The sequence below is a fragment of the Dicentrarchus labrax genome, unplaced genomic scaffold, assembly GCF_905237075.1.
Source record: "Dicentrarchus labrax unplaced genomic scaffold, dlabrax2021, whole genome shotgun sequence".
In the NCBI taxonomy this organism is placed as follows: domain Eukaryota; kingdom Metazoa; phylum Chordata; class Actinopteri; family Moronidae; genus Dicentrarchus; species Dicentrarchus labrax.
Genome location: NW_026136711.1, coordinates 2666721 through 2691582, shown reverse-complemented (window position 1 = coordinate 2691582; position 24862 = coordinate 2666721). Strand labels below are relative to the sequence as shown.

Here is a 24862-nt window from a genome sequence, read left to right as displayed (position 1 = left end):
CCTGTATAAAACTTTGAGTTAATCCATCAAGTAGATTTTGAGATAGTTCACTGGATCAGTGAGAACTTTGACCTTCTGAGTCAGAGTCAAAGGATCACCAAAGTCAGTAGGATTCATCCGCTAGGGACATAAATGTTTGTACCACCTTCATTGTTCAGTTTATGAAGTATGTCAGTCTGGACCAAAGTGATGGACATTGAACAGTAAAGACAGTTTGACAAAAACATCTACTTTTATTTTCATTCTTGCATCTCCAACATCAGATAATACAGCATATAGAAATATACTTTGAATACTGTATCACATGAAATACAGCTTGTATATGCAAAGTCCATGTCATCATTATTAACATCATCATTATTTATAGTCAGTGTACATATTCTCATGTGTATCAACATCACTTATAGCTCTACTGCTTTACAGACTGGACAGTTAAGATACATTACAGACAAACATACAGTAGATATTTACAAATGGTCACATAATGTTCTCATGGTTTATACATCTGCACCTCATACTGTAGTTGTTAGTCAATTCAGGAGTGCTTACGACAAGTGAGATCACCCACACAAATGAAACAACAAGGAGAGAGCATGAGACTAAACTGGAAGTCAAGACCGACTCAGAGTTTAAGACAGCATGTATATCACACAAGGAATGAAAAATGATATTTAAAAGCTGGAACCTCAATTGAAAGCTGTCACAAGGAAACTATATTGATTCTTATACTTGATATAGTATATTGATTGTAATTCTTATGCAACAATGTACCAAGGCAAATTCCTTGTAAGTGAAAAATGAAGTCTGATTCTGATCAGTGCAGAGGAACAAATATTATATGGCACTTTCAATTAATCCTGTGCTGCTAATACCAATGGCAGTCTCACTGCATGAAAATTCATTCTTGACTTTGGAAACAGAAGTTCCACCAAAATCATAACTCAAAGCCTCTATGAAAACTAAAAGGTCCAGTGTGTAGGATTTGCGGTGTAGTTGCAGATCTCAAGTCCCTGTTGAGAGCCAGTGTTAGGTTTGTCCATTCTGGGCTACTGTAGAAACATGGCAGTTCCATGGAAGGCAAGCCATGGTAACTGTAAAAATGGCTCATTTAAAGTAACAAAAACAGGATTTTTATATTCAGGTGATTATACACTAATAAAAACATACATATGAATATCAAATTCCATTTCTGCCAATAGACTCTCCTATATATGACACACTGGACCTTAAAATAAACCCCATTCACAGTAGTAGATGATGACATACAGTTAAAAGTGCCACATTTCGAAAATGCCTACCATAAATAAATATCAAAATGGAATCTGGTTTCATGAATATCTTTAGCATCATAACTTTAAATTCCAATTTTCTAATTCAATCAATGCCAACCCCGATTAGGGAAGTGAAACTGTGTACCAGCTTAGTTACTCCGGTTCCTGCTGCTGATTTGCATCCCAGCACCATTTGTTTTTTTGATCGAGCAACAGCTCAAAGTGACCAAAGATTTGATCAGCGTTAACAGTAAAATCTGTGAGACCCACTTCACAGGAAAATAAAATTCATAGACACACACTAAGAAAGAAAAAGCCCCTGGTTATTATCTCTCTTAGTATGTAAGTTATTATAAGGTAAACAGAAGTCAAACACATGCTGTAATCTCACTTTCTGTTATCGAAACCTTTTCATTGAAACTGTATGAAACTTCCTGTTTGTCTACAAAATCCCCACACAAAGCTTTAGTTGGAAGTGAGACCAAAGAAGCAGAAGAGTAAACACGTGAACAAGTAGTGAAATGCTGCCTGCACAGGGGAACTCAAATGTCAGCCTTTTTGGTTTTCGTCTCAAGAGTGTTTATGGCTGTGGGGAAAATGTGTTGAAACAAACCAAACTTGTATCAGGAGGCAGCATGATGGTTCTAACTATTTAAAGTAAAAACCTGGACCTTATTTTCCCATGTGTTTAATTTGAAATAAATACATTTAAATAAAAGCCACCCCCAAACAATGTGTGTAATTACCCCCAATGATTGCTGCTGTCATTTTGACATAAAATGAAAAATAAGGTTGGGGTTGAAAAAATATTGGCGCTCTTACTTCCAAGCAGGCCAGCATGATCTGCAGAGTGCCACGAGGATCAATACATGGTCCCCTTCTAATTAATCTAAACAGGTTCCCGTTAGGCCAGATTTGATTAACAACAACATTGATTTTCATATTTATGTCAATGATACTCAAATCTTTATCTCTTTTCCACCAGCTGACTATACTCCCATTGACTCGCTTTAGTAGTGTGTAGTAGTAGTGTATTGAACAAATGAGTTAACAGATGTGCCAGATTTATCTCTAGCTAAAATTAGGGATGCACACATACCAATACCTGTATCAGGTATGCGGTTAGGTGGAGGGGAAGTCATCAGTTTTGAATTACATTAAATTTTTTACAGTTAGATAGTGAGGAACATCTGATGAAAATAAAACATGTTTTCAAAGTCAAATTCAGAGCTGTAATGGTATTATTCAGTACACATATCGGGAAACTGTTTCGGCAACTATCCAAATGTAAGAACTTATACAAAAAAGTGGTATCAGTGCATCCCTAGATAAAGTAAAGACAAAACTGAGGTGACTGTGTTTGTGTTTGTTTGAATCAGTGCTGCTTTGTTTTACCTTTCGTTCATAAAAATACAATCACAGACAGAGGAAACTGAAGAACTACATTTGAAATGCATGGTGTACTTCCTGCTCAAGAAATAAACCAACCTAATCAAAACGTTCCATACAAGTATAAAATATAGGGTAAACTACATTAAATTAATTTTAAGTTCTGAATTTCAAATTCAGATGCACTCTTCACACCTGCTGCCACAGATATCAGTTTATACTGGTCTGTAATGCAGTATTTTCTTTGTTCGCTCCAGCATGCAGCAACATGCTAACCGGTAAATGGACTGAACTTATAAAGCGCCTTTCCTTTTTAGTCTTCTGACCACTCAAAGCACTTTACATGCCACATTCAACCATTCACACACATTGATTCAAAATGAAACACCCCAATGGCACAGCATCAGGAGCAATTTGGGGAGCTGGACATCGAACCACCAACCTTCTGATTAGTGGACAACTCTACCTCATGAGCCACAGCCTTTGAGCACTGAGATATTTATTCATTCAGACATGAAAATAGTTCAGCTCCTGAAGAACAAAAAAAAAGCTCCTGAAGAACAAGAAGAACTAAAAAAGGTTAAACATTACATGCTAACAAACTCTGACTGCATTAACCTTTGTTTGGTTTGACATTTAAGCCTGTCAGTTGACAGCTTGCCCATTGCATTTCAGTTTGGGTATTTATCTGCCTTGTCCACAGGAAAATTAAACACCCAGCTGCTGCCTAACATTAAACAGATAAAGGTATTTGGATTGATGCTTTTAACCTCATTTAAATTCCTTCAGCTCTTGAGTGTGGCAGTCACAGCCCTCAAAACAGTGAATACCTGACAGATGACAGCACTGTCCTCAGCTCAGTTTTCTTTGAAACCCTTAATCTAAAGGACTGAGTTCCACAGTGAGGGGTTTAGCATGAACACACACAACTATGTACAATGACTCAGCAGTCTCTTTGAACAGAGACGATGTAAAAAAAACGCCATCAAACATTTAACAAGAACAGTTACAAATCTTATTATGTAATTATACAAGTGATTTTGCCACTGCCAACACTGGCATTGTTTATCATAAAAGTCTTTCCTTTTGTCAAGCCTCTTAATACAGTACATAGCACTATCTAAACACATTAGGAGGCAATATTGTAAGGTACAGATATGATAAATGCTTTGCCATAATATTTCTCTTTGTCTCCAATTGACACTCTGCTAAGCCCCTTCTCCATTTAAAGTTCCTCTGGCTAGTGCTCCTAATGGCATTTCCAAGAATCCACCGGGCGTGGATGCAAACAACCAATCACAGCTGAGAGAGACATAAAGATGCTTTGGGTTGGAAGCTTCAAGACCGATTGTTGAATCATATTCCCAGGGTGCCAAAACGTCTGTATTTGACGCCCTGGGAACAAGACTCAATTCATTTCAACTCAATTCAATTATCTCAGGACACTTTTCAAATAGAGCAGGTCTTGACCGAACTCCTTATAACATTTAAAGAGACCCAACAGTACCACCATGAGCAAGCACTTGGCGACGGGGGCAAGGAAAAACTGCCTTTTAAGAGGCAGAAACTTAGGACAGACCCTTCGACTCTAGGTGGGTGGTCGTCTGCCTCGACCAGTTGGGGTGAGAGAGAGAGAGAGTGTGAGAGAGAGAGAGAGAGAGAGAGAGAGAGACAGAGACAGAGAGAGAGACAGACAGACAGACAGGTGCACAGCAACAACAGTAGCAACAACTACACTAATAGTAGTGACTGATGATGATGAACATGAAGATGATGACGAGGACAACAGCAACGGTGGGGGACAATGAGCAGTGACAATAGTAATAATAGTAACTGTAGTAATAATAATATTAATAATAATAGAATTATTATTAATAATTAAAGCTGCAAGCAGCATTGGTCGAGACCTCGCACTCCACGCAACTCGGGGGGTGCTGCGGCCGCGTCACGTGCCGCCGTAACACGTGCGGACCACAACATGAAAATCTCATGTAAATCAGCTCAAAATCGCCAGCACGATTACTTCCTGTTGCCAGTAGGTGGCACTATCACTATGTCTGAATACTGTCATGTAGACGTGTTCAGGGCGGGACTCTTATCAAACGCGAAGTTTCGTTGAGATCAGATAATGTACACTGAAGCTGTGAGGATGTGTTCAAGCTAGGACTGTTACAGAATATGTGAAGTTTAGTCGAGATTGGACATAGTACTCAACTTCAGTGTACAATCTGTTCATGGTGAATGGTCGAAATTCAACGCAACGCCATGGGCACGCTGTTTGACGGAATGTCGTAAATAGCACAACTTTTAATTATGAATGTCTTTAGATTGCGCTGATTAAATTTGAAGTTGATCCGATAAATTCCCTAGGAGGAGTTCGTTCAAATACAAGACGAAAAATCACAGAAAATGAGCACAGAATTCAAAATGGCTGACTTTGATGCCATGCCACGGACACGCCGTTTGACGGAATGTAGTAAATAGTGCAACCTTTAATCAGCACCATTTTTTGACAGTACTGACAAATTTTGAAGCAGATCCAATAAATTCCCTAGGAGAAGTTTGTTCAAATACAACGCGAAAAGTTCGCCGAAAGTGAAAATCTAAATCAAAATGGCCGACTTCCCGTGGGGTTTGGGGTATGGGTCCAAGAGGCTTTTTTGTACGTCTCGACATGTTACACGTGCCTACCGAGTTTCATACATATCGGTGAAACGTGGCGCCGGGGCTACTTTTTTCTTATCCTGTAGGGGGCGTTACAAATACGACAAACATGATTTTTGGTAGGTGAGCTACAGGCACCAGTCTACATGTGCCCTCTGAATTTCATATTCATAACTATTACGATCTCCGCACAGTGATGTACACTGCCACCAGAGCACCACCTAGTGGCGGATTGTTGACATATTTTTAAGGGAGCCTCAGGAAGCCATGGGCAAGCATCGTACCTAGTTTAATTTTAATCACACGTGCCGTTGCACAGATATAAACTTCTTCATTTTAAAGAGCGCCACAGAGTGCCGATGACCTGAAATTGTGCATGATGCCTAAAGAAGACATGGGGAACTATGGGCCCAAGCTTGGTGTCAATTGGACATACCAATGTGGAGAAATGGCCCTCTTCCTTTTTTGACGAAAAATTTACAGGAAGTGCTAATTTTATAACGTGCTTATTTTTTGAAATATCAAAATACTTTGAATTACTTTTTTATTAGGACGGTGCCCCAGATGCTACGTGAAAAATGTTGTGCGAATCGGACAAAGTGCATAGGAGGAACACGAAAAAGTAGTTTATGGACATTAGAAGAAGACTAGCGAAGAAAAATTATAGGCGGAAGTGGGCGTGGCCTATATGGGAAGATTCAGTTCCATTCACCAAATGCGTGGATACAAGGTTTTTGAATGTGTGACAAACGATGCGGGAGTTATTAGCCTAAACACACTTTTCATGATAGTAGTGCCACCTAGTGACGGACCTGAAAGCGACGCATAGAATATAACATTTTTCACCAGGCCTGACAACTTGCCAAATAAAATTGAGTTTTCGTATATGTTAAGGGGGCAAAGGCGCTAAAAATAATAAGAAACATAGCAAATACAATAGGGATCTCCAGCAGTCGCTGGCTCAGTCCCTAAAAATTTAGTTTTTGTATATGTTCAGGGGTCAAAAATGCAGTCAAAGGCGCTGAAAATAATAATAGGGTAAGAATTCTAGCAAATACAATAGGGACCTCCAGCGGTCGCTGGCTCAGTCCCTAATAATATCAGTGATATTAGCAATGGCAGTCAAGCAGGACCATGGCAGGAGGCTCCACCAGGATCCATGGGAACCTGCGAGACAAGAAAGCACAAGAACTCCAGGGAAGAAGTAAAGTTAGGAACATGCGTTAATGGGACATGAATGAGTGCAGAAAGAGAGAGAGAGGAAGAGAGGAGCTCAGTGCACCATGGGAAATCCCCCGATAGTCTATGCCTATAGCAGCATAACTAAGGGATGGTTCAGGACTCACCTGATCCAGCCCTAACTATAAGCTTTATCAAAGAGGAACGTCTTAAGCCTACTCTTAAATGTGGTGAGGGTGTCTGCCTCCCGAACCACAACTGGAAGCTGGTTCCACAGGAGAGGAGCTTGGTAACTGAAGGCTCTGGCTCCTGTTCTACTTTTAGAGACTATAGGAACCACAAGTAGCCCTGCATTCAGAGAACGTAGTGTTCTAGAGGGGTAATAGGGTACTATGAGCTCTTTAAGATATGAAGGGGCCTGACCATGAAGAGCTTTATAGGTGAGGAGGAGGATTTTAAATTTTATTCTAAATTTTACAGGGAGTAAGTGCAGAGACTCTAATACAGGAGAGATGTGATCTCTTTTTCTAGTTCCTGTCAGTACTCGTGCTGCAGCGTTCTGAATTAATTGGAGCGTTTTAATGGACTTATTGGTGCAGCCTGATAATAAAGATTTGCAGTAATCCAGCCTAGAAGTAACAAATGCATGGATTAGTTTTTCTGCATCCGTCTGTGACAGGATGTGTCTAATTTTTGTAATATTACGTAAATGAAAGAAGGCAGTCCTAGAGGTTTGCTTTATATGGGAATTAAATGACATGTCCTGATCAAAGATAACTCCAAGATTCCTGACAGTGGTGCTAGAGGCCAAGGTAATACCATCTAGAGTAGCTATATCTTTAGACAGTGAGTCTCTAAGGTTTTTGGGGCCAAGTACAAGGATTTAATTTTTTTCTGAGTTTAACATCAGAAAATTTCAGCTCATCCAGGATTTTATGTCCTTAAGACATGTTTGTAATTTCATTTAATTAATTTCATCGGGCTTGATCGATAGATATACAATCAACTATCTTTCTTGGCTCTGATATTGACTAAAGCAACACAAATTGTGTTTTTTTTAATAGAATGTTTTAACCATCATACATACATAATAAGCTTATTTTTTGACAAATTCTTCTCATTGTTCTATCAGCTCTTTTGTTGTTTGAAATTTTCTAATGCAGGGCAAGACTGTTTATCCGACAGTGAAGGCTCTGTGAATATAAAATAGCTTGTGTTCAGCTCTTCTAAGTTTAGATCTTGAATAATAATATTAACTTTAAAAATCACAATTTCATTAACATTTTTTTCACAGAATGACTGAAATGCTGAGATATAGGCTATATCTATGTTTCATTTTCTTCATCGTACCGCACTATGATCATAATTAGAAAATAAATCGATTGAAATCTGCCAGTAGTTGTGGTTTTAGCCAACAAAATCAACACTTGCCAAAAATGAGAAGCTACTTTTGTCTTGTTTTGTCTAAAGGCAACAACTTTTTGTTTCATACATTACCATGGATTTCGAAGGTAAATCTAACCATTGTAAACTACACTGCACATAATGCAGTTTACAATGGAAAGCTCGTCAGGTCAGCAACTGTAGCTGTGGGGACCAGGGCTTAGCAAACAGTCAGTTCTGAGCGACTTTTTCTCAAACTCAAGATGGCACATGATAAGTCACTGGTGGATCACAGATGCAAAATTCTATAACAAGATGTATGTACATCTTTTTTCTTTTCTCTGAGAGGAAAGAAAAGTAACGTTTTGATCACCCCGGAGAGCGAAACAAGTGGAAATGTAAATCCTCACTGAAGATTTCTTTGATGTAAACCTTTCCATTGGTTATCCTCTAGCCTCTGCTGATTGGTGGAGTCAGCTCCTCCAACAGATACTTATTTATAATTCAACTCGTGTTTATACTTCTCTGTCTCTACAGTATGTAGCTATGAACGTCACTACTGTCCACGTCCTGTCGATGTTCACCACTTATTACTTGTACAGCAGCTGCAGCCGGCTGGTGTGGCAGTTATTTCGGCTGATCTTGCTGTCCGGTTGGTAGAGGCTGGAAGAGTTGGCGAAGGATGGAGAGATGGGATGGGGGTCGGAGGTGGGCGCGGGGTACCCCGGAGGATGGGCCAAGGACCTGGGATCACTCTGGGGGATGGTGAGGGGGGGAGAGCTGTGGTTCTGATTGGTGACAGTGGACGCTCTTCTCCTTGATCGCAGGGCCTGTCGCTCAGACAGCTGGTTTCTCAGCTCTGACACACGCTCTTCTTTCTGAGGGGACAAATATGAACAATGACTCAACAATCTACTCTAGTGACAAGCCCTCTAAGATATGGTAGGCTTATGTTTTCATTCATTTGATAGTTGACAGGAGTTTTCTGAAAAAGACTAGAAAAATAAACATTTCCCAGTCCCAGGCTTGTTTCAGACCGATTCCTTAAATGTGGCTTAAAGCAGTGGTTTTCAAGCTTTTTCCTTAAAGGTTATATTTGCTAACTATTATCTATGTAAAGATATAGTGGGGTCAAACTCCCTCACTCCCTACATAGTCACTCTGCTCTATGTGCTCTGCTTGTCTGTAATACTCTGTGTACTACAGTAATAATAATAATATATATATATATATATATATATATATATATATATATATTTGTTTTGAAAGTTATTTTTTGGGCCTTTTCATGCCTTTATTAGATAGGGACAGCCGAAGATAGACAGGAAAGGTGGGTAGAGAGAGGGGATGACACGCAGCAAAGGGCCGCAGGTCGGATTCAAATCCGGGTCGCTGCAGCAACTCTGTATTTGGGTCTCCAGCTCTTCCGACTGACCTAACCGGGCACCTGTCTGTAATACTCTTTTATTGTATTTTTCTATCTATATATTTTCTATCTATAATATAATAATAATGAATAGGCTTCTTCGAGTAAATAATAATGTAAACTTTATGAACAAAATTCTGAGATATAGGCATAGACTATACATATATATATATATATATATATATATATATATAATATATATATATATAATGTGTGTGTTTTAAAAGTTTTCTTACACCCCTTAAAATCAAGAAGGCCTTGCGAATCTCTGTAAAGCTTTGGCAACCCCTCGGGGTGGCCAGTGGCTTAAAGGGTTGGTTTATCCAAATAAAAAATATATATACATCCATCTAGTGGTATTTCTGCCATGTGAATAATTTTAGGTTTGTCTCTGAGATTTCTGCTTCCACAAAATGCATTATTTAAATCATTTAATTATCACTTATCATATTTTTGAAAATGTCTACATCTACGTATCATGCTCCCTTCTTGACAGATATTTAAATACAGATGATACTTTGAATATAGACTCCTGTGGAAAAGAGAAAGTTTCCTGCTGACCTCCTGGATGATCTTCTGTAGCTCCTTGTTCTCTCTCTCCAGCTGTCTCGACTTTTCCTCGTCGTTGTTGTTGGTGGACGAGCCGGTCTTCATGGTCTCCTGGGCATCTGACTGCCATTCACCCCGCGTGATCAGACGCCGCATCTACAAATATATTGCAAGTATTTTCCTTACTGTACATGTGAAAACTTTTCATATTGACCACTGACAGTCCACTGATTGCTATGTACCGTAAATATTTTATATATAAATATAAATATACTTAATTTACATTAACATACTTTTGTCCATAATCTGAATATAGGTATATTAATATATATTATAGCTATTTGTTCCAAGGTGTTATTATATATAGAATGACCAGTATAGGAACAGGTAACTTTTAAACTTGAGCCTAGGCTTATACAATGCTGCAATTTCACTGATTTTGTTGTAATAAACTTTTTTTTAACCAATTCGTTTTAAATATTACTATTATATTATTCTTATTATATTATTTTCATAAACATAACGTTAATAAAATTCATACATCTACTTGTAAATGTTTTGAATGTATTTATACTTTTTGACTGTTAAGGACAGCTAAAGTTCAAATTGATTGAAACATTATATGTTTTTTCATATAATAATGTAGGTCTCTATGCTTATCCTACATTTAGTACTCAGGAACATGTATCGTATTACTACTCATACTAATAACGTTAATGATTCTCTGAGGATTTTGTAGAAATAGAGGAATAGTTTTTGTTCTTTGCACTTGTATATTCCTTAACTCATCCAGTGGCTTTAGAACCAATTAATAGGACAATATCATATCTCTTGTGTTTTTGACGAATTATAAAATAAAGTCTATGCTGCATCTCTGTTATTCTAACACGCCTCTGTGTCATTTCAATAATATAATACATTTGTTTGCTGATTACCTTTTAATCAGTAATCACCCATTGCTGAGGGTGTTCCTCAGGGATCAGATTTGGGACCTCTACAGTAGGGCTACAACTAATTTTCAATAGTCTGCAGATTATTTTCTCAATTAATCGCTTAATTGCTTGGTCTATAAAATATCATAAAATAGTGGAAAAAAAGTCCTGGCTGACTTACTAAAAACGTTACTCAATTTACTATCTTAGAAGACTTACAATAGCAGCAAATATTTACATTTGAGGCACTGGAACCAATCTGCAATCTGGATCAATGAAGAACATAATCATACATTACATATGCTGAATAATAACAAAATGATGGACAATATTTGGCTTCCACTTTAGAACAAAAGCTGATTCTCTCTCTACTACAGAAAGAAAACTGTTGAATCAGTCAATGTTTAAGCTGCTGCCTTCACTCTAAAAACACTGGACAGTGTTAACCATGAGAGGATGTGACTATCACGGATTTCTGTTTATTTATACAACTCTCCTGAATAAACCTTTATCCTATATTTCATTGATACTAACCTGGAATACACAATAAATCCGTACTATTTCCATACTAGTCAGAATGTACTGAGTCACATTGGTGTCTCTGTGAACTTCCTGTCTATAGGTTGCTACAACTGCTATATTACATATACAGAAACTCTCAAGTATTGTACACTTGTGCTGAGCATGTCATAAATCCTAATGTATATGATTATGAATATTCTGTAGTGCAGTTTTGACCGCTGCATTACAACCTGTGCACTGCATTGCCACATTGTCAAACAAATAACTGCATGTGGAGAACCTCTGGGTGAGACACACACGCAGTGAGACACAATGCATGACAGGGTGCCATACATCTTACACTTAGGAGAAAATGATGGTCAGTTGCTGATCTTGGGATGCATCACTACACAGCTTAAAGATCCCTCCAGACATGTATTAAGACATATATACAAACAGTCTGCTTGGAACAATATTGTGTGTCTGATATGTTTCTTCTAGAAAAAGGAATCATTTCCACATTAAAATACTGACCAGGATGGGTGTGTGTAACAGTGATGCAGTGGTTCAGCGTTAGGTGTGCGTGTGTGACGATGTGTGACAGTTTGCTCTAAAACAACAATGGTGGCTGCAAAATAGGTTAGTGCAGATACTGCTAACATCAGTTATATCAGAACTGGAGAGTATTTCTTCATTGGAAGAAGAGCAAAGAACGGTGGAAGATGTTTTCTCTCTTCTCCCGACTAATTTCAGTAAGAGACTACGTTATATGGTTCATTGATCTGATTGGCTGAAGTTCATGTGTGACCAGATGGTTCTGTGTATCAAACCATATGTTGCAGTCAGGTTAGTGCAGCAGCGGGTGAGCAGGTATTGATGCTGACGCAGCATGGCAAGGCCAATCTACAAGTCATTATATTATACCGGCCCAGATGAGATTCCTGATGAAAGGCAATTCATTATGTCTGACACATAAATTGCTGCTATAATCTGCAGGGAAGAGATGATGACAGGAGGACAGCGCTCTGCCTTTACCTTGGGGACGAACAGAACCACCAGGGTAATGTAGACAGAGAACACGATGGCCAAGGAGGCAAAGGCGAAGGAGGCATCCTGCTGGGAGGACAGGATCATGGTAACGGGAGCTGTGATCATACACAGCACCTACAGAAAACAGTGGATAAAAAAACATGGTCTTTTATTGCAGAAAAAGAAACCACATCAGAGTCAGGTCACCATGAGCTTACAAAAGGGTTCTGGGTTAGGGTTAGGGCCACTACAGACTGGAAGATGTAGGCTTTATTCTTGACAAGGTGAACTAACCTTCAAGTATCTGAGGAGCTGTGGCTGTTTTGAGTGGAGGGGGACTTTGAGTTGAAGGCTGAATAAAATTCTCCTGCTGTGTTGAATTCAGGACTTCTGGGATGACGTGCTTTTAGGAGCCTGTAAGGTGTCCTTTGAACCATTTGAGCTTCCTTTTTAAAGAACACAAATTCATTTGTGACATATGGAAGTATGGCAACGTTGTTTGCTGTCAGTTTGACGTAAAGTGGTTTAAATTACAGTAATTAGCTGTTTAATCAATTAGTCAATCAATGCAGAATTAATCAGCAACTATTTTGAGAATCAAGTATTTTTTTCTGGCTTTTTTGCCTTTAAAGATGCAGTGGGTAACTTTTATGAAAATACCTTTTTATCATATTTGCTGAAACTTTCACTATAACCTGACAGTAGAACATGAAACAGATAATTAGGTTCCTCTGGCTCATCCTAGTGCTCCTGATGGCTACTGCAAGAATCCACCGCGCCTGGATGAAAACAACGACTTAGAGCTGAGAGATATTAAGATGCTTTAGCTTGGAAGATGCTTTGGCACTAGGAGGAGCCAGAGGAAGGGAATAGTTGTGTTTTGGTTACCTTAGCATGAGACGTTTTTTTATCTACAGATGCCGCAGCTGCATCCGCCATGTTGAACCACCATGTTTCTACAGTAGCCCAGAAGGGACAACAAAACACTGGCTCTAGATAGGGGCGTTTACATTTTTTGTGCGTTTCACCTTCACGCTTGGAAGAAGAGGGTTGGGCAAGGGAGTAGTAATCTGCTACAGATTATGTGTGTGTGTGTGTGTGTGTGTGTGTGTGTGTGTGTATATATATACAGTGGGTACGGAAAGTATACAGACCCCTTTAAAATTTTCACTCTTTGTTTCATTGCAACCATTTGCTAAAATCAAAAAAGTTCATTTTATTTCTCATTAATGTACACTCAGCACCCCATCTTGACAGAAAAAAACAGAAATGTAGAAAGTTTTGCAAATTTATTAAAAAAGAAAAACTGAAATATCACATGGTGATAAGTATTCAGACCCTTTGCTGTGACACTCATATTTAACTCACATGCTGTCCATTTCTTCTGATCCTCCTTGAGATGGTCCTGCTCCTTCATTGGAGTCTAGCTGTGTTTAATTAAACTGATTGGACTTGATTAGGAAAGGCACACACCTGTCTATATAAGACCTTACAGCTCACAGTGCATGTCAGAGCAAATGAGAATCATGAGGTCGAAGGAACTGCCCAAGGAGCTCAGAGACAGAATTGTGGCAAGGCACAGATCTGGCCAAGGTTACAAAAGAATTTCTGCAGCACTCAGGGTTCCTAAGAGCACAGTGGCCTCCATAATCCTTAAATGGAAGAAGTTTGGGACGACCAGAACTCTTCCTAGACCTGGCCGTCCAGCCAAACTGAGCAATCGTGGGAGAAGAGCCTTGGTGAGAGAGGTAAAGAAGAACCCAAAGATCACTGTGGCTGAGCTCCAGAGATGCAGTAGGGAGATGGGAAAGGGTAGAAAGTTCCACAAAGTCAACTATCACTGCAGCCCTGCACCAGTCGGGGCTTTATGGCAGAGTGGCCCGACGGAAGCATCTCCTCAGTGCAAGACATATGAAAGCCCGCATAGAGTTTGCCAAAAAACACATGAAGGACTCCCAGACTATGAGAAATAAGATTCTCTGGTCTGATGAGACCAAGATTGAACTTTTTGGTGTTAATTCTAAGCGGTATGTGTAGAGAAAACCAGGCACTGCTCATCACCTGCCCAATACAATCCCAACAGTGAAACATGGTGGTGGCAGCATCAGGCTATGGGGATGTTTTTCAGCTGCAGGGACAGGACGACTGGTTGCAATTGAAGGAAAGATGAATGCGGCCAAGTACAGAGATATCCTGGAAGAAAACCTCTTCCAGAGTGCTCAGGACCTCAGACTGGGCCGAAGGTTCACCTTCCAACAAGACAATAACCCTAAGCACACAGCTAAAATAACAAAGGAGTGGCTTCGGAACAACTCTGTGACCATTCTTGACTGGCCCAGCCAGAGCCCTGACCTAAACCCAATTAAGCATCTCTGGAGAGACCTGAAAATGGCTGTCCACCAACGTTCACCATCCAACCTGACAGAACTGGAGAGGATCTGCAAGGAAGACTGGCAGAGGATCCCCAAATCCAGGTGAAAACTTGTTGCATCATTCCCAAGAAGACTCATGGCCGTAGTAGCTCAAAAGGGTGCTTCTACTCAATACTGAGCAAAGGGTCTGAATACTTATGACCATGTGATATTTCAGTTTTTCTTTTTGAACAAATTTGCAAATATTTCTACATTTCTGTTTTTTTCTGTCAAGATGGGGTGCTGAGTGTACATTAATGAGAAATAAAATGAACATTTTTGATTTTAGCAAATGGCTGCAATGAAACAAAGAGTGAAACATTTAAAGGGGTCTGAATACTTTCCGTACCCACTGTATATATATACATATATATGTATATATACATATCAAGACGCTAATAAAGACAGCATAGATCATAAAAAGACTAGTTAATTAAAATAATCCATGTGAATGAGTACAAAATAGTAGGTAGGTCTGAAAAAACATAGAGAACATCTCATAATATCGCATTAAGAAGTAGCTCATCATTCAGACCCTTAGGAGCTGAGGTCTGTAAAGTGAACATCCAACAGGCTTTGTCTCTTTAACAGCAAGTCAACATCGCCACCTCTAGGTGGTTGGCTGACTTTTATAATACCAATACTTTTCAAAATTACTGGTTTTCTAATTTTCAGCCTTCGATGATAGAAAACTGATTATCTCTTACTTGTGATGCACATTTTTTGTTATTTGACTGACATTTTAAGTATAGATTAGATATAGATTAATACAGGGATTCACAAACTTCTCAATGTCAAGCACAATAGATCTCCCTCCTTAGAGAGGATTTTGTCTAAAGGAATCCACCCTGAGCACATCTTTTATTTTTAGGCTTCAGTTTTAGGCTTCATCAAGTCTTCATAATCAATCAATGACCGAACTGGGATCACTGTAAGTACAATCAGTAAAAACAGACAATCCTGTTTCTTCCTTTGTTGTTCCAACTTCCAAAAAATGTAGGGTTAGGTATTTCTGGAGATCATGTCAGTGTGTTCCCTGACCTCAGCGATTACTTTGGTTGTTACAACTGAGAGAGATGACGACCGAAATCATGAAAGTAAGACCAGAGTTGTAATAAACCAGAGTGATCCTTTGATAACTTCTCTGGGAATTGTTACTGAAAGTTTTAGACAGAAATTACCTCTCCATTCTTCTGCTCTCTAGTGTTACATCCTTGTGCATGCATTTTGTATTTATTTTTTTTCATCATTGGAATACAACTTCATTTTGCTTTGGCAATACACGTTTAATTTTAGTCACACCAACAAAGTTGTAATCAGAAAGAAAATGGGAGTGAGAGAAGTGGCAGCAACAGAAGATAAAGAATAAAACAGAGTGAGATGACAGAGGGGGGAGATGAACCGGAGGGAGTCTGAGCTAGAATGTGGAGGGGTGGAGGAGTAAGGGACTGAGCACGACATCAAATAAAACATGAGAGGTGTGAGGTTAGGCTGGAGATCAATACATATTGATCAACAGTCAGTCACAGCTTTCAGCGAAAGCTGAAAAATCCCATCCAGACTGGCAAATGGAAGTAGTAGGCAAACAGCAGCAGAAGCCATGTTTTATATGCTGTGCCATTACTTACACACAGCGAAGCACAGACGCTATCCTGCCCTCCACTCACACACAACTCGTCCAATTCATTTCACCCACCTCACCGGAACAAATAGCATTTCTGTGCACTTGGGATTCATGGGGGAGAGCTGATTTAAATGGTCCTGATGCTGTGATTTAGCTGGAGCTTTGTAGGCAGGATTAACAATGGAAATGTCATCTTCCTTCTGTTAGCTAGTGAAACAATAAAAAAAGGGTCAGTAAAATGGCCACAAAAATGTTGGCAAGCGTGCAGAAAACAGATGCAGCTGCAGACTTTTTTAGACCATTATTAACTGAAGAGCTATTTCATATCAATACTGACAAAAAAAGTACAAGGGATATGAAGGAAAATCAGTATTGGCTTCATGTCAGTTTGGTTTTATAGTTTATCAATACAAATCTGTCCCTCAAACACATTTAAAATCGAGACTGAAAAATGCAATTTTATACATGTTAACTTCACTCAACACCTGTGAACATCCTGTGTAGAGGTTGTTCAAAGTCAGCTCATTGAAATAACAACTTTTACCGCTACTACAGCTTCTGTGTAGACTGAAAATGACATTGATGGGACGGATTTGTCCGACACTACTGAGTGGTAACAGAGGAACAAAGCAAAAGACATTCCCAAACACAAATTAGCTAAATTGATCATGATGTCAAAAAGAATGAATAAAGTGAAACTAAATGCACTTTAAAAAGGTGGAAAAAGGGAAAAGAGAAACAAAAAAACAAAAAAAAGAGACCCAAATCCCAAAGTCATTCAAGGCAAGTTAAGTTCTAAGTCAGTCATAGCTTAGAGCAAGTGACTGGAATCCAAAGGTCTAATAATAATTGTTCCAGGCCAAAACTAAAGACTTATGTTTATGTTATGTATGTTTTTGGTTTCAAGTTTCAAGTAAGTCAAGTCTCATGGCAGTCAAGTCAAAGTCAGGATTTTGTGAATTAAGTCTGACTTGAATCCAAGTCCCAAATCTCAAGTCTACAACTCTGGTTGGTTCACCCAAGGTTATGCAAAAACATATTTATTTACTTTTTTCTAGTGGTATCTAGCCCTGCAGATATTTTTGGTTTTATTTGTCCAGGATCTGAGTTCTCTGATGTTCACACAATACAATAGAGGGGGATAACATTTAGTTTGTGGTTCACACAAAAAATAAAAATTTAAAAACTCATCTCTTTCATCTCTTTTACCCATCACACTACACTCAGTTTTTATTGCAACTACTTTCCCCCAAAGATAGATTGAATTTCCTGTTAAAAAATTAGCAGGCAGTTGTTTTTTTATCATGACAAACATGCAGAAGATCCCATAAACAGATCCTAGAGCCAACCAAGGTTAGCAGACAGCAACCCAATAATCAACCTTTGAGAGTTGCTTTTAAGAAAGGGGTATCTGACAATCCATTCATTCATGAAAAGCGAACCAAAGCAGGAGGAAGACGCAATAAACACATTCAGCTTAAAGCTTAAATTGGGTTCAGCGCATAATCGATAATCCTCTGAAATGAATTAAAATACGACAACAGGAATGAACATCACAAAATCAGCCAGACTGGAGATGTTGCTGATTAAAAAGCCACTTTGTGTGTGTGTGACTCGCTGGAAAGAGAGTAGTATTTCAAACCAGCAACAGATGCCTCACGTGTCTTTCAAATTGTCATGCAGAGCGGAACACTTTGCGATTCGTCAAGTAAAATTTGCTTGCTGAAAGTACTTCTTGTTCTTGAATACGCATTAGAAAGATGAACAATTCGACTGCTTTATCTGGCTGTGTGACAGAGCGGACAGACCCAGCCAATTATAGACACAGAGGGCAGTGATGTCTTTGAAAAACACTTGAGGGGAGACTGTCAGTTATTCACACTGGCCAGATGAAAATCCTTCAGAAACCTGCTTACAGTCACACCTTGTCTGCTTGCACTTTTAGACTGACGCAAAGGAATTTTAGAAGCAGCTACTGCATATTGAAGTCCAACTTTAACTTTAATAACCTTATTTAAGAGATCATTATCAAGAATGTTTGTTATGCATTTAGTTTTAAAAAACAGATTAATTAATTGATTTATAGGATTTATAGGAATCAATATCAGAATCACCCTCAGAAACCCAGTACCAAGTTGATATGATCGTGCCAAAATCAGTACCAGGAGTTTTGATGTTGCCCCCACAAAGTATTTTGAAGTTTTTCCAGTATTGTGTACCTTACAAGCCTTAAGAAGGACACACTAACATGATGTGTAGGTATTTAGGAAAAGTAAAGCAATATGCTTCATTTACCTTTTTAAACAAACCCTTTTAAGCTGTACAGTAAGCTAATAACATATGAAATCAAATCAATGTTACTTTACTTACGACAATAACTTTGTTGACATTAAATTGTTTTCTCAATAAATTAACAAAAACCATCTTGTGTGTATGCTGCATCATGACAGTATCACACTCCCAAGCTGGTCAGACAGACTGGGTTTTTAGAATGAAAATAACCCTGTTCAAATTAAAAACTTTTCAGCCCTTGAATTTTATTAAATGTATGTTTTGGATTTTCTCTGAGGTCTAGAAGGTACTAAAGTAAAACACACAAGAATACCAAGCATTTTGACCTTTGACCCTTTGCTTTGGAGTTTAGTTCAAAGTTAAATTAATTGGGAGTGCATTTTGACAGACTTTTACCCATTCAAGGCATCCACTTTAGATGGCATGACAGCAGTGGAGAGACTGATGGAACAGACTGATATTTTACTGCAGTAGATGACGACAATGCTCATTAGTGCAACAAAGGGGTGACAGAGCTGCAGTAGTGTTACATTTCCGTTTGTTACTTTGCTAACTTAAGCTTCAGTTAGCTCAGCAACAGTAGTGTTTGCTAACGGTGACCCACTGGATTTGGTGGAAGAGATTAACTTCTCAAGAGGTTGAATATAAACCGTGCTGTTAATTTCTTATGTGAAAATCCCAAACAGACAGCTTCTTGTATGACAACTGCCCAAAAAAGGAACATTTTGAACCCACTGCAGCTATATCTTGATATCCTCTTCTGCCTGTAAGGTGATGACATGCGCAAACTGTGGTTAAGGAATAAAAAGTGTAGCACACTAATATTTTGTTGGACCGCCTTTAGCTTTGAGTATGGCACGCATTCGCTGGGGCATCATTTTGATGAGCTTCTACAATGTCACAACATTTATTTCCATCCAGAGTTGCATAAATTTCCCGCCAAGATCTTGTATTAATGATGGGAGAGTTGCACTGCTGCGCAAAGTCTTCTCCAGTACATCCCAAAGATTCTCAATGGGGCTGAGGTCTGGACTCTGTGGTGGCCAATCCATGTGTGAAAAGGATGTCTCATGTTTCCTGAACCACTCATTCACAATGTGAACTCGATGAATCCTGTCATTGTCATTTTGGAATATGCCCGTGCCATCAGGGAAGAAAAACTCCATTGATGGAAAGACCTGGTCATTCAGTATATTCAGGTAGTCAGCTGACCTCATTCTTTAGGGACATAACGTTGCTGAACCTAAACCTGACCAACTGCAGCAACCCCAGATCATAACACTGCCCCAACAGGCTTGTACGGAAGGCACCAGGCATGATGGGTGCATCAGCTAGGGTTAAATAACTTGTTACCAGAAACATACTGATCGCTGAATCAATTATCCAATGGAAGGCTCTTACCAATTTGTTTAGTTAAGTCTAGGTGGTGACTTTTTTTTGGACGGGCAGTGTATATAAAATAAAGAAAATCTGCAAATCTTTGCCATTAAGAAATTGAAATTACAGTGTGTGATATTTGGCACTGAATATTATTTGCCTGCACTCAGCAATTATCAAAATAATTTCAGATGAACAAGAATCATTTTCTTTACCTTCAGGCTATCAACTAATAATTGCAACTCTATTTAAAGCATCTGTATTTGACAGACTGGGAATGAGACTCAGCTCTGATTGGTTGTTTTAGATCAGATTTTAAATTATTCACAGATTATCTGTCTCATGTACTACTGTCACAATATAGTCAAAGTTTCTGCAAATATAAAAAACCTACTGCAACTTTAAAAGCCTGTCCTAGACAGGGGCAGACAACTACAAGAAACAAGTGTACAAGTGAGTGTCTAATATGGAAGATGTATCTGTGAGGAATTCTGACATGTGACTTTATTCCTGATTATGTGGACAAACCACAGCCCCTTCGATTCAGGTCTCTGTGTGCATGCTCATTTAGTACACACGTCCCGGGCTGCGGAGCCCACCTGCCTGCTGAGCCCTCATTTAAGCTCACAAAATTTGTTTCGCTACCAATGGCAGTGGAGCTTCCTCAGCAGAGCGTGAAACAAAGGAGGAGAGGTTAAAGAAAAAGTCGCTGTTCCTGCTGAGAGAGGCTGCGCTTGTGAAGGATTGGAAGTGAAAGACCAAGTCTGCAGACTAACACAGGGTTTGCAGAGAGGCACGCTACTGACAAACACATTAGTCTGGCTGCCAACAGCTACGGCCACAACCACACACTCTAATCAGTCTTTTCATATGTTGAATATATATATAGACTTTTTATCCAGTTTGAAGACACATTTTTACCATCCACTGTTTAGATCTTGATGATGAAGATTTGAACCGGATGAAGAGAAAGAGAAACAAGCTGAGCTAATGTTAGCAGCAACTCGGCTCGCAGCCCCTCCTGGACGTCCTTTGTCCACCCAACAGCGTGGGACAAACAGTGATCTTTAAGGTGGAATTGCTTTATTCAGTGTATTTAATCTGAATCAGTTTGTTTTGGAGAGGAGGAGACCTGTGTGGATAATAGGGCTAGAAACCTCCTGAACCATAAACACTGAAGGAATCCTAACCGGGAGAAGCTGACTGCAGTGGTGAAGACAACAGCTCCCATGATCCCACGCTACTTTATCACATCATAAACTTTTGTTATTGTTTTGATGTGAGAGACTACAGTGGCAGCAAAACTCTTGGTTTTTCCGTTCTGGGCTCAGTCTAGGCCTAGACTAGAACAAGAAAAATCTTGGAAGTGCTGACTGAATTCTGTCATGAGAGATGTGATCACGGACACGTTTCCCCTTTTTAGCAGAAAGATTGGCCTTTGGAAAAGCAGGTTTGATTTCGGACAGCGTGGGGAAATGCACAATGAAGCTGCGCAGCTGTGTCTCAAAGAGACGGAGCTTCGCACAGAATGCTTTCATGTGCGCGTAAAGTTGCGGCGCAAGCTGGTCTTTGCCTTGTAGGTTCTTGTGTGTTAAGATGATCAGTAAGATCAACTAAAAATGCCAGGTCTGCCAACCATAGAGGGTCACTCAGCTCATGAAGAGGTCGGTCAATGTTTTTCAAAAACTGGTCGAGTTCTGATCTCAAGGAATAAAAACATGCTGCAGCACAGCTCCATGACTTGCCAGCGCACTTCTGAATGGTAGAGTAGGTCCCCGTATTCAGCATCGACATCAGATAGGAAAGCTTGAAATTGTCTGTGGTAGAGCCCTCGTGCACAAATTATGTTGACAGTTTTCACAACAGTGTTCATTACATCACCAGGCTGGACTGTCTTGGCACAGAGGGCTTTTTTTACAGTCCATTTTAACAGCCTCACCTCCACTCTCTTGCACCTTGGCGCACACCATCAAGGCCATTCCTTTGCGCTCGCCTGCCATTGCTGGAGCCCCATCCGTTGTAACTCCACACAGCTTGTTGCATGTTAGTCCCATCTTGTCAATTGCATCTGACACAGCTTCAAAAATGTCTTTACCTGTTGTTGTGCCCTTTAGACTACTAAGATCAAGCAGCTCCTCCGTAATGCAAAAGTTATCGTCAACTCAGCGCAAAAAAATTACCAGCTGTGCCGTGTCTGTGGCATGGATGCTCTCATCAAATGCAATCGAGTAAAAATCAAAAGCTTTATCTGACAGTTGATGTTTTACGTTAGCTGACAAGTCTTCGATTCGCCGCACAACTGTGTTTCTGGACAGGCTAACGTTGTTGAATTCACACATTTTTTTCGGGGCACATTATTCCTGCTACTTTAGTAAGGCACTGTTTTATGAAGTCACCATCTGAGAAAGGCTTCCCGTGTCGGGCAATCCTGTGTTTTGTTATCACGGAAAAAATATTAGCAGGCTGCCATTTGTTTAACTTTCTGTTCTCGCTCAGCACCAGTATAGGACATGTAGGTCTGATGTTTGGTTTCATAGTGTCTTCGTACATTGTACTCTTTCGTCACTGCAACAGTTTCATTGCAAATCAAACAGACACGTTTCCTCTTAGCATCTGTGAAGAAATATTCATCTTTCCACCTTGTCTGAAATTTTCTACACTCACTCGCTATCTTGCATTTCTTTGGTTCTGTCATTTTGGTCACTTGTGGCAAAACTTCTTTGATTAATCCTGTTTTGTAGAGAAGCTGCCATGTTAAAGACAGTAGCTCCACCAAGCGTTAAAACTAAGAAGTACAATACAGTCAGGAGCAAGTTCAATGTTTAATGGTTAAAGAGTTCGGTCTAGACCTGCTCTATTTGAAAAGTGTCCTGAGATAACTTCTGTTATGAATTGGCGCTTTACAAATAAAATTGAATTGAATTGAATTGAATGTGTGGGCCATATTCAGGGCATATTCATTATATTTTTTAGAATTTGCTGCGGGCCAATTAAAAATAGATCACAGGCCGCAGTTGGCCCGCGGGCCGTAGTTTGAACACCCCTGGTCCAGGGTATCAAAAAACACAATACTTATTTTTTTCTTTCAAATCTTACAAAATAAATGTTTTTAAAACCACAGGTCTTGTGTTAAAGAGAAAACTTGTAAAACTGATTGAATGCTGATAATTAATTGTCAACCTTGTGTCCCTGTGGCCATTTCATAATATCCCACTGGCGGAGATGTTGTAGAATGATCTTGTCCTTTGAGTCCTAGGCTTTGGTAAATACAAACACACACATACACATATTCTGCCCTAAGATGGCGCTTTTGTGTGTTAATTCAGTTTTTGGCTGTGATACCCGGGGCTCTTTCACTAGAGAAGAGCTCATGAACATCAGGGGAATAACTCCAGCTGATCTCTTTCCCACTTTTCTTCTTTCTTCCGTGGAATTATTGGACATTGTGGTCAAAGGTGCACTCACCTTTGCTCACGCAGTGAAACGCAGGAGGAGAGGGAAACGTGCCGGTGCACTTGTGCGTCTCCGCCAGCGAGGACATCGTACACCGTTACCTGGGATATTCCTCTCCAACGTGCGTTCACTGTGCAACAAAATGGACGAACCTCAGCTACTTCTGGGGAAAAACAGTGATCCTCTGTTTTATGCTTCACAGAGACGTGGCTGGGTGGATCGATACCGGACTCTGCGCTGCAGCTGGCAGGCTTCCAACTCCTCAGAGCGGATCGTGACACGGAACTCTCCAGCAAATCGAAGGGCGGAGGTCTGTTTTAATATCAACACTAGCTGGTGTAATGATGTGACAGTGATCCAACAACACTGCTCTTCTACTCTGGAATATTTTATCATAAACTGCAAACCTTTTTACTCCCCCCGTGAGTTTGTTTCATTCATTCTGGTCGGTGTTTACATTCCCCCGCAGGCCAACGTGCAGGACGCACAGCGCATGCTCGCCGACCAGATACTGTGTGTGAAGCGGACTAACCCGGACTCCTTAGTTATTGTCCTTGGTGACTTTAACAAAGGAAACCTCAGTCACGAACTTCCTAAATACAAACAGTTTATTAAATGCCCGACCAGAGAGAAAAACATACTGGATCACTGTTACACTACAGTCAGCAGAGCTTATCACGCTCTCCCCCATGCCGCACTGGGCCTCTCTGACCACTTCATGGTCCACCTGATACCTTCATACAGGCAGAAATTAAAACTCTGTAAACCTGTTGCGAGGACATTAAAGCAGTGGTCCAGTGAAGCTGTGGAGGATCTCCAGGTGTGTTAGCAGGTGTGTTGGACTGGGATGTTTTCAGGACTGCTACTGAAAGTCTGGATGAGTACACAGAGGCTGTGACATAATACATCAGCTTCTGTGAGGACTGCTGTATACCATAACGCACCAGGGTGAGTTTTAACGACGACAAACCCTGGTTCACAGCGAAACTCAGACAGTTACAGTTGCAGAAGGATCAAGCGTTTAGGAGTGGAGACAGGGACAAGTTTAAGGAGTCTAAGTACAAGTTGAGGAAGGCGGTGAGAGAAGCTAAACGATAGTACTCTGAGAAACTTCAACATCAGTTCTCAGCCAACAACTCTGGTTCTGTCTGGAATTGGCTCAGACAGATAACAAACTACAAGCCCAAAACCCCCCACTCCATCAACGACTTGTGCCTGGCAAATGAGCTGAATGAGTTCTACTGCCGCTTCGACAGACAAAGGAGCAGTGACACCTGACACCTTCAACAGCCCCACCTCACCAGTCCCTCCCCCCCTCCCCCAGCTCAGCAGGAGCCGGGGCCACTCCACAACTTCACACCTATGTGAATCCCTCCTCCTCC

At 40.0% G+C, this 24862-nt stretch overlaps 1 protein-coding gene across 9 annotated transcripts in view; it reads right to left on the bottom strand.

Annotated features, from left to right (window-relative positions):
• Window positions 1-213: 213 nt before the first annotated feature.
• The window catches only part of gabbr1b (gamma-aminobutyric acid (GABA) B receptor, 1b), a 208046-nt gene continuing 183397 nt past the window's right edge, over window positions 214-24862 (bottom strand). For all 9 annotated transcript variants that reach the window (XM_051415258.1, XM_051415262.1, XM_051415260.1 and 6 more), the window contains 3 exons: window positions 12330-12458; window positions 9874-10017; window positions 214-8764 (listed from right to left, as the gene is read on the bottom strand). In XM_051415258.1, the coding sequence (XP_051271218.1) occupies window positions 8477-8764; window positions 9874-10017; window positions 12330-12458 (561 nt within the window). In that variant the 3' untranslated portion in view covers window positions 214-8476. The remainder of the gene's footprint in view (window positions 8765-9873; window positions 10018-12329; window positions 12459-24862) is intronic.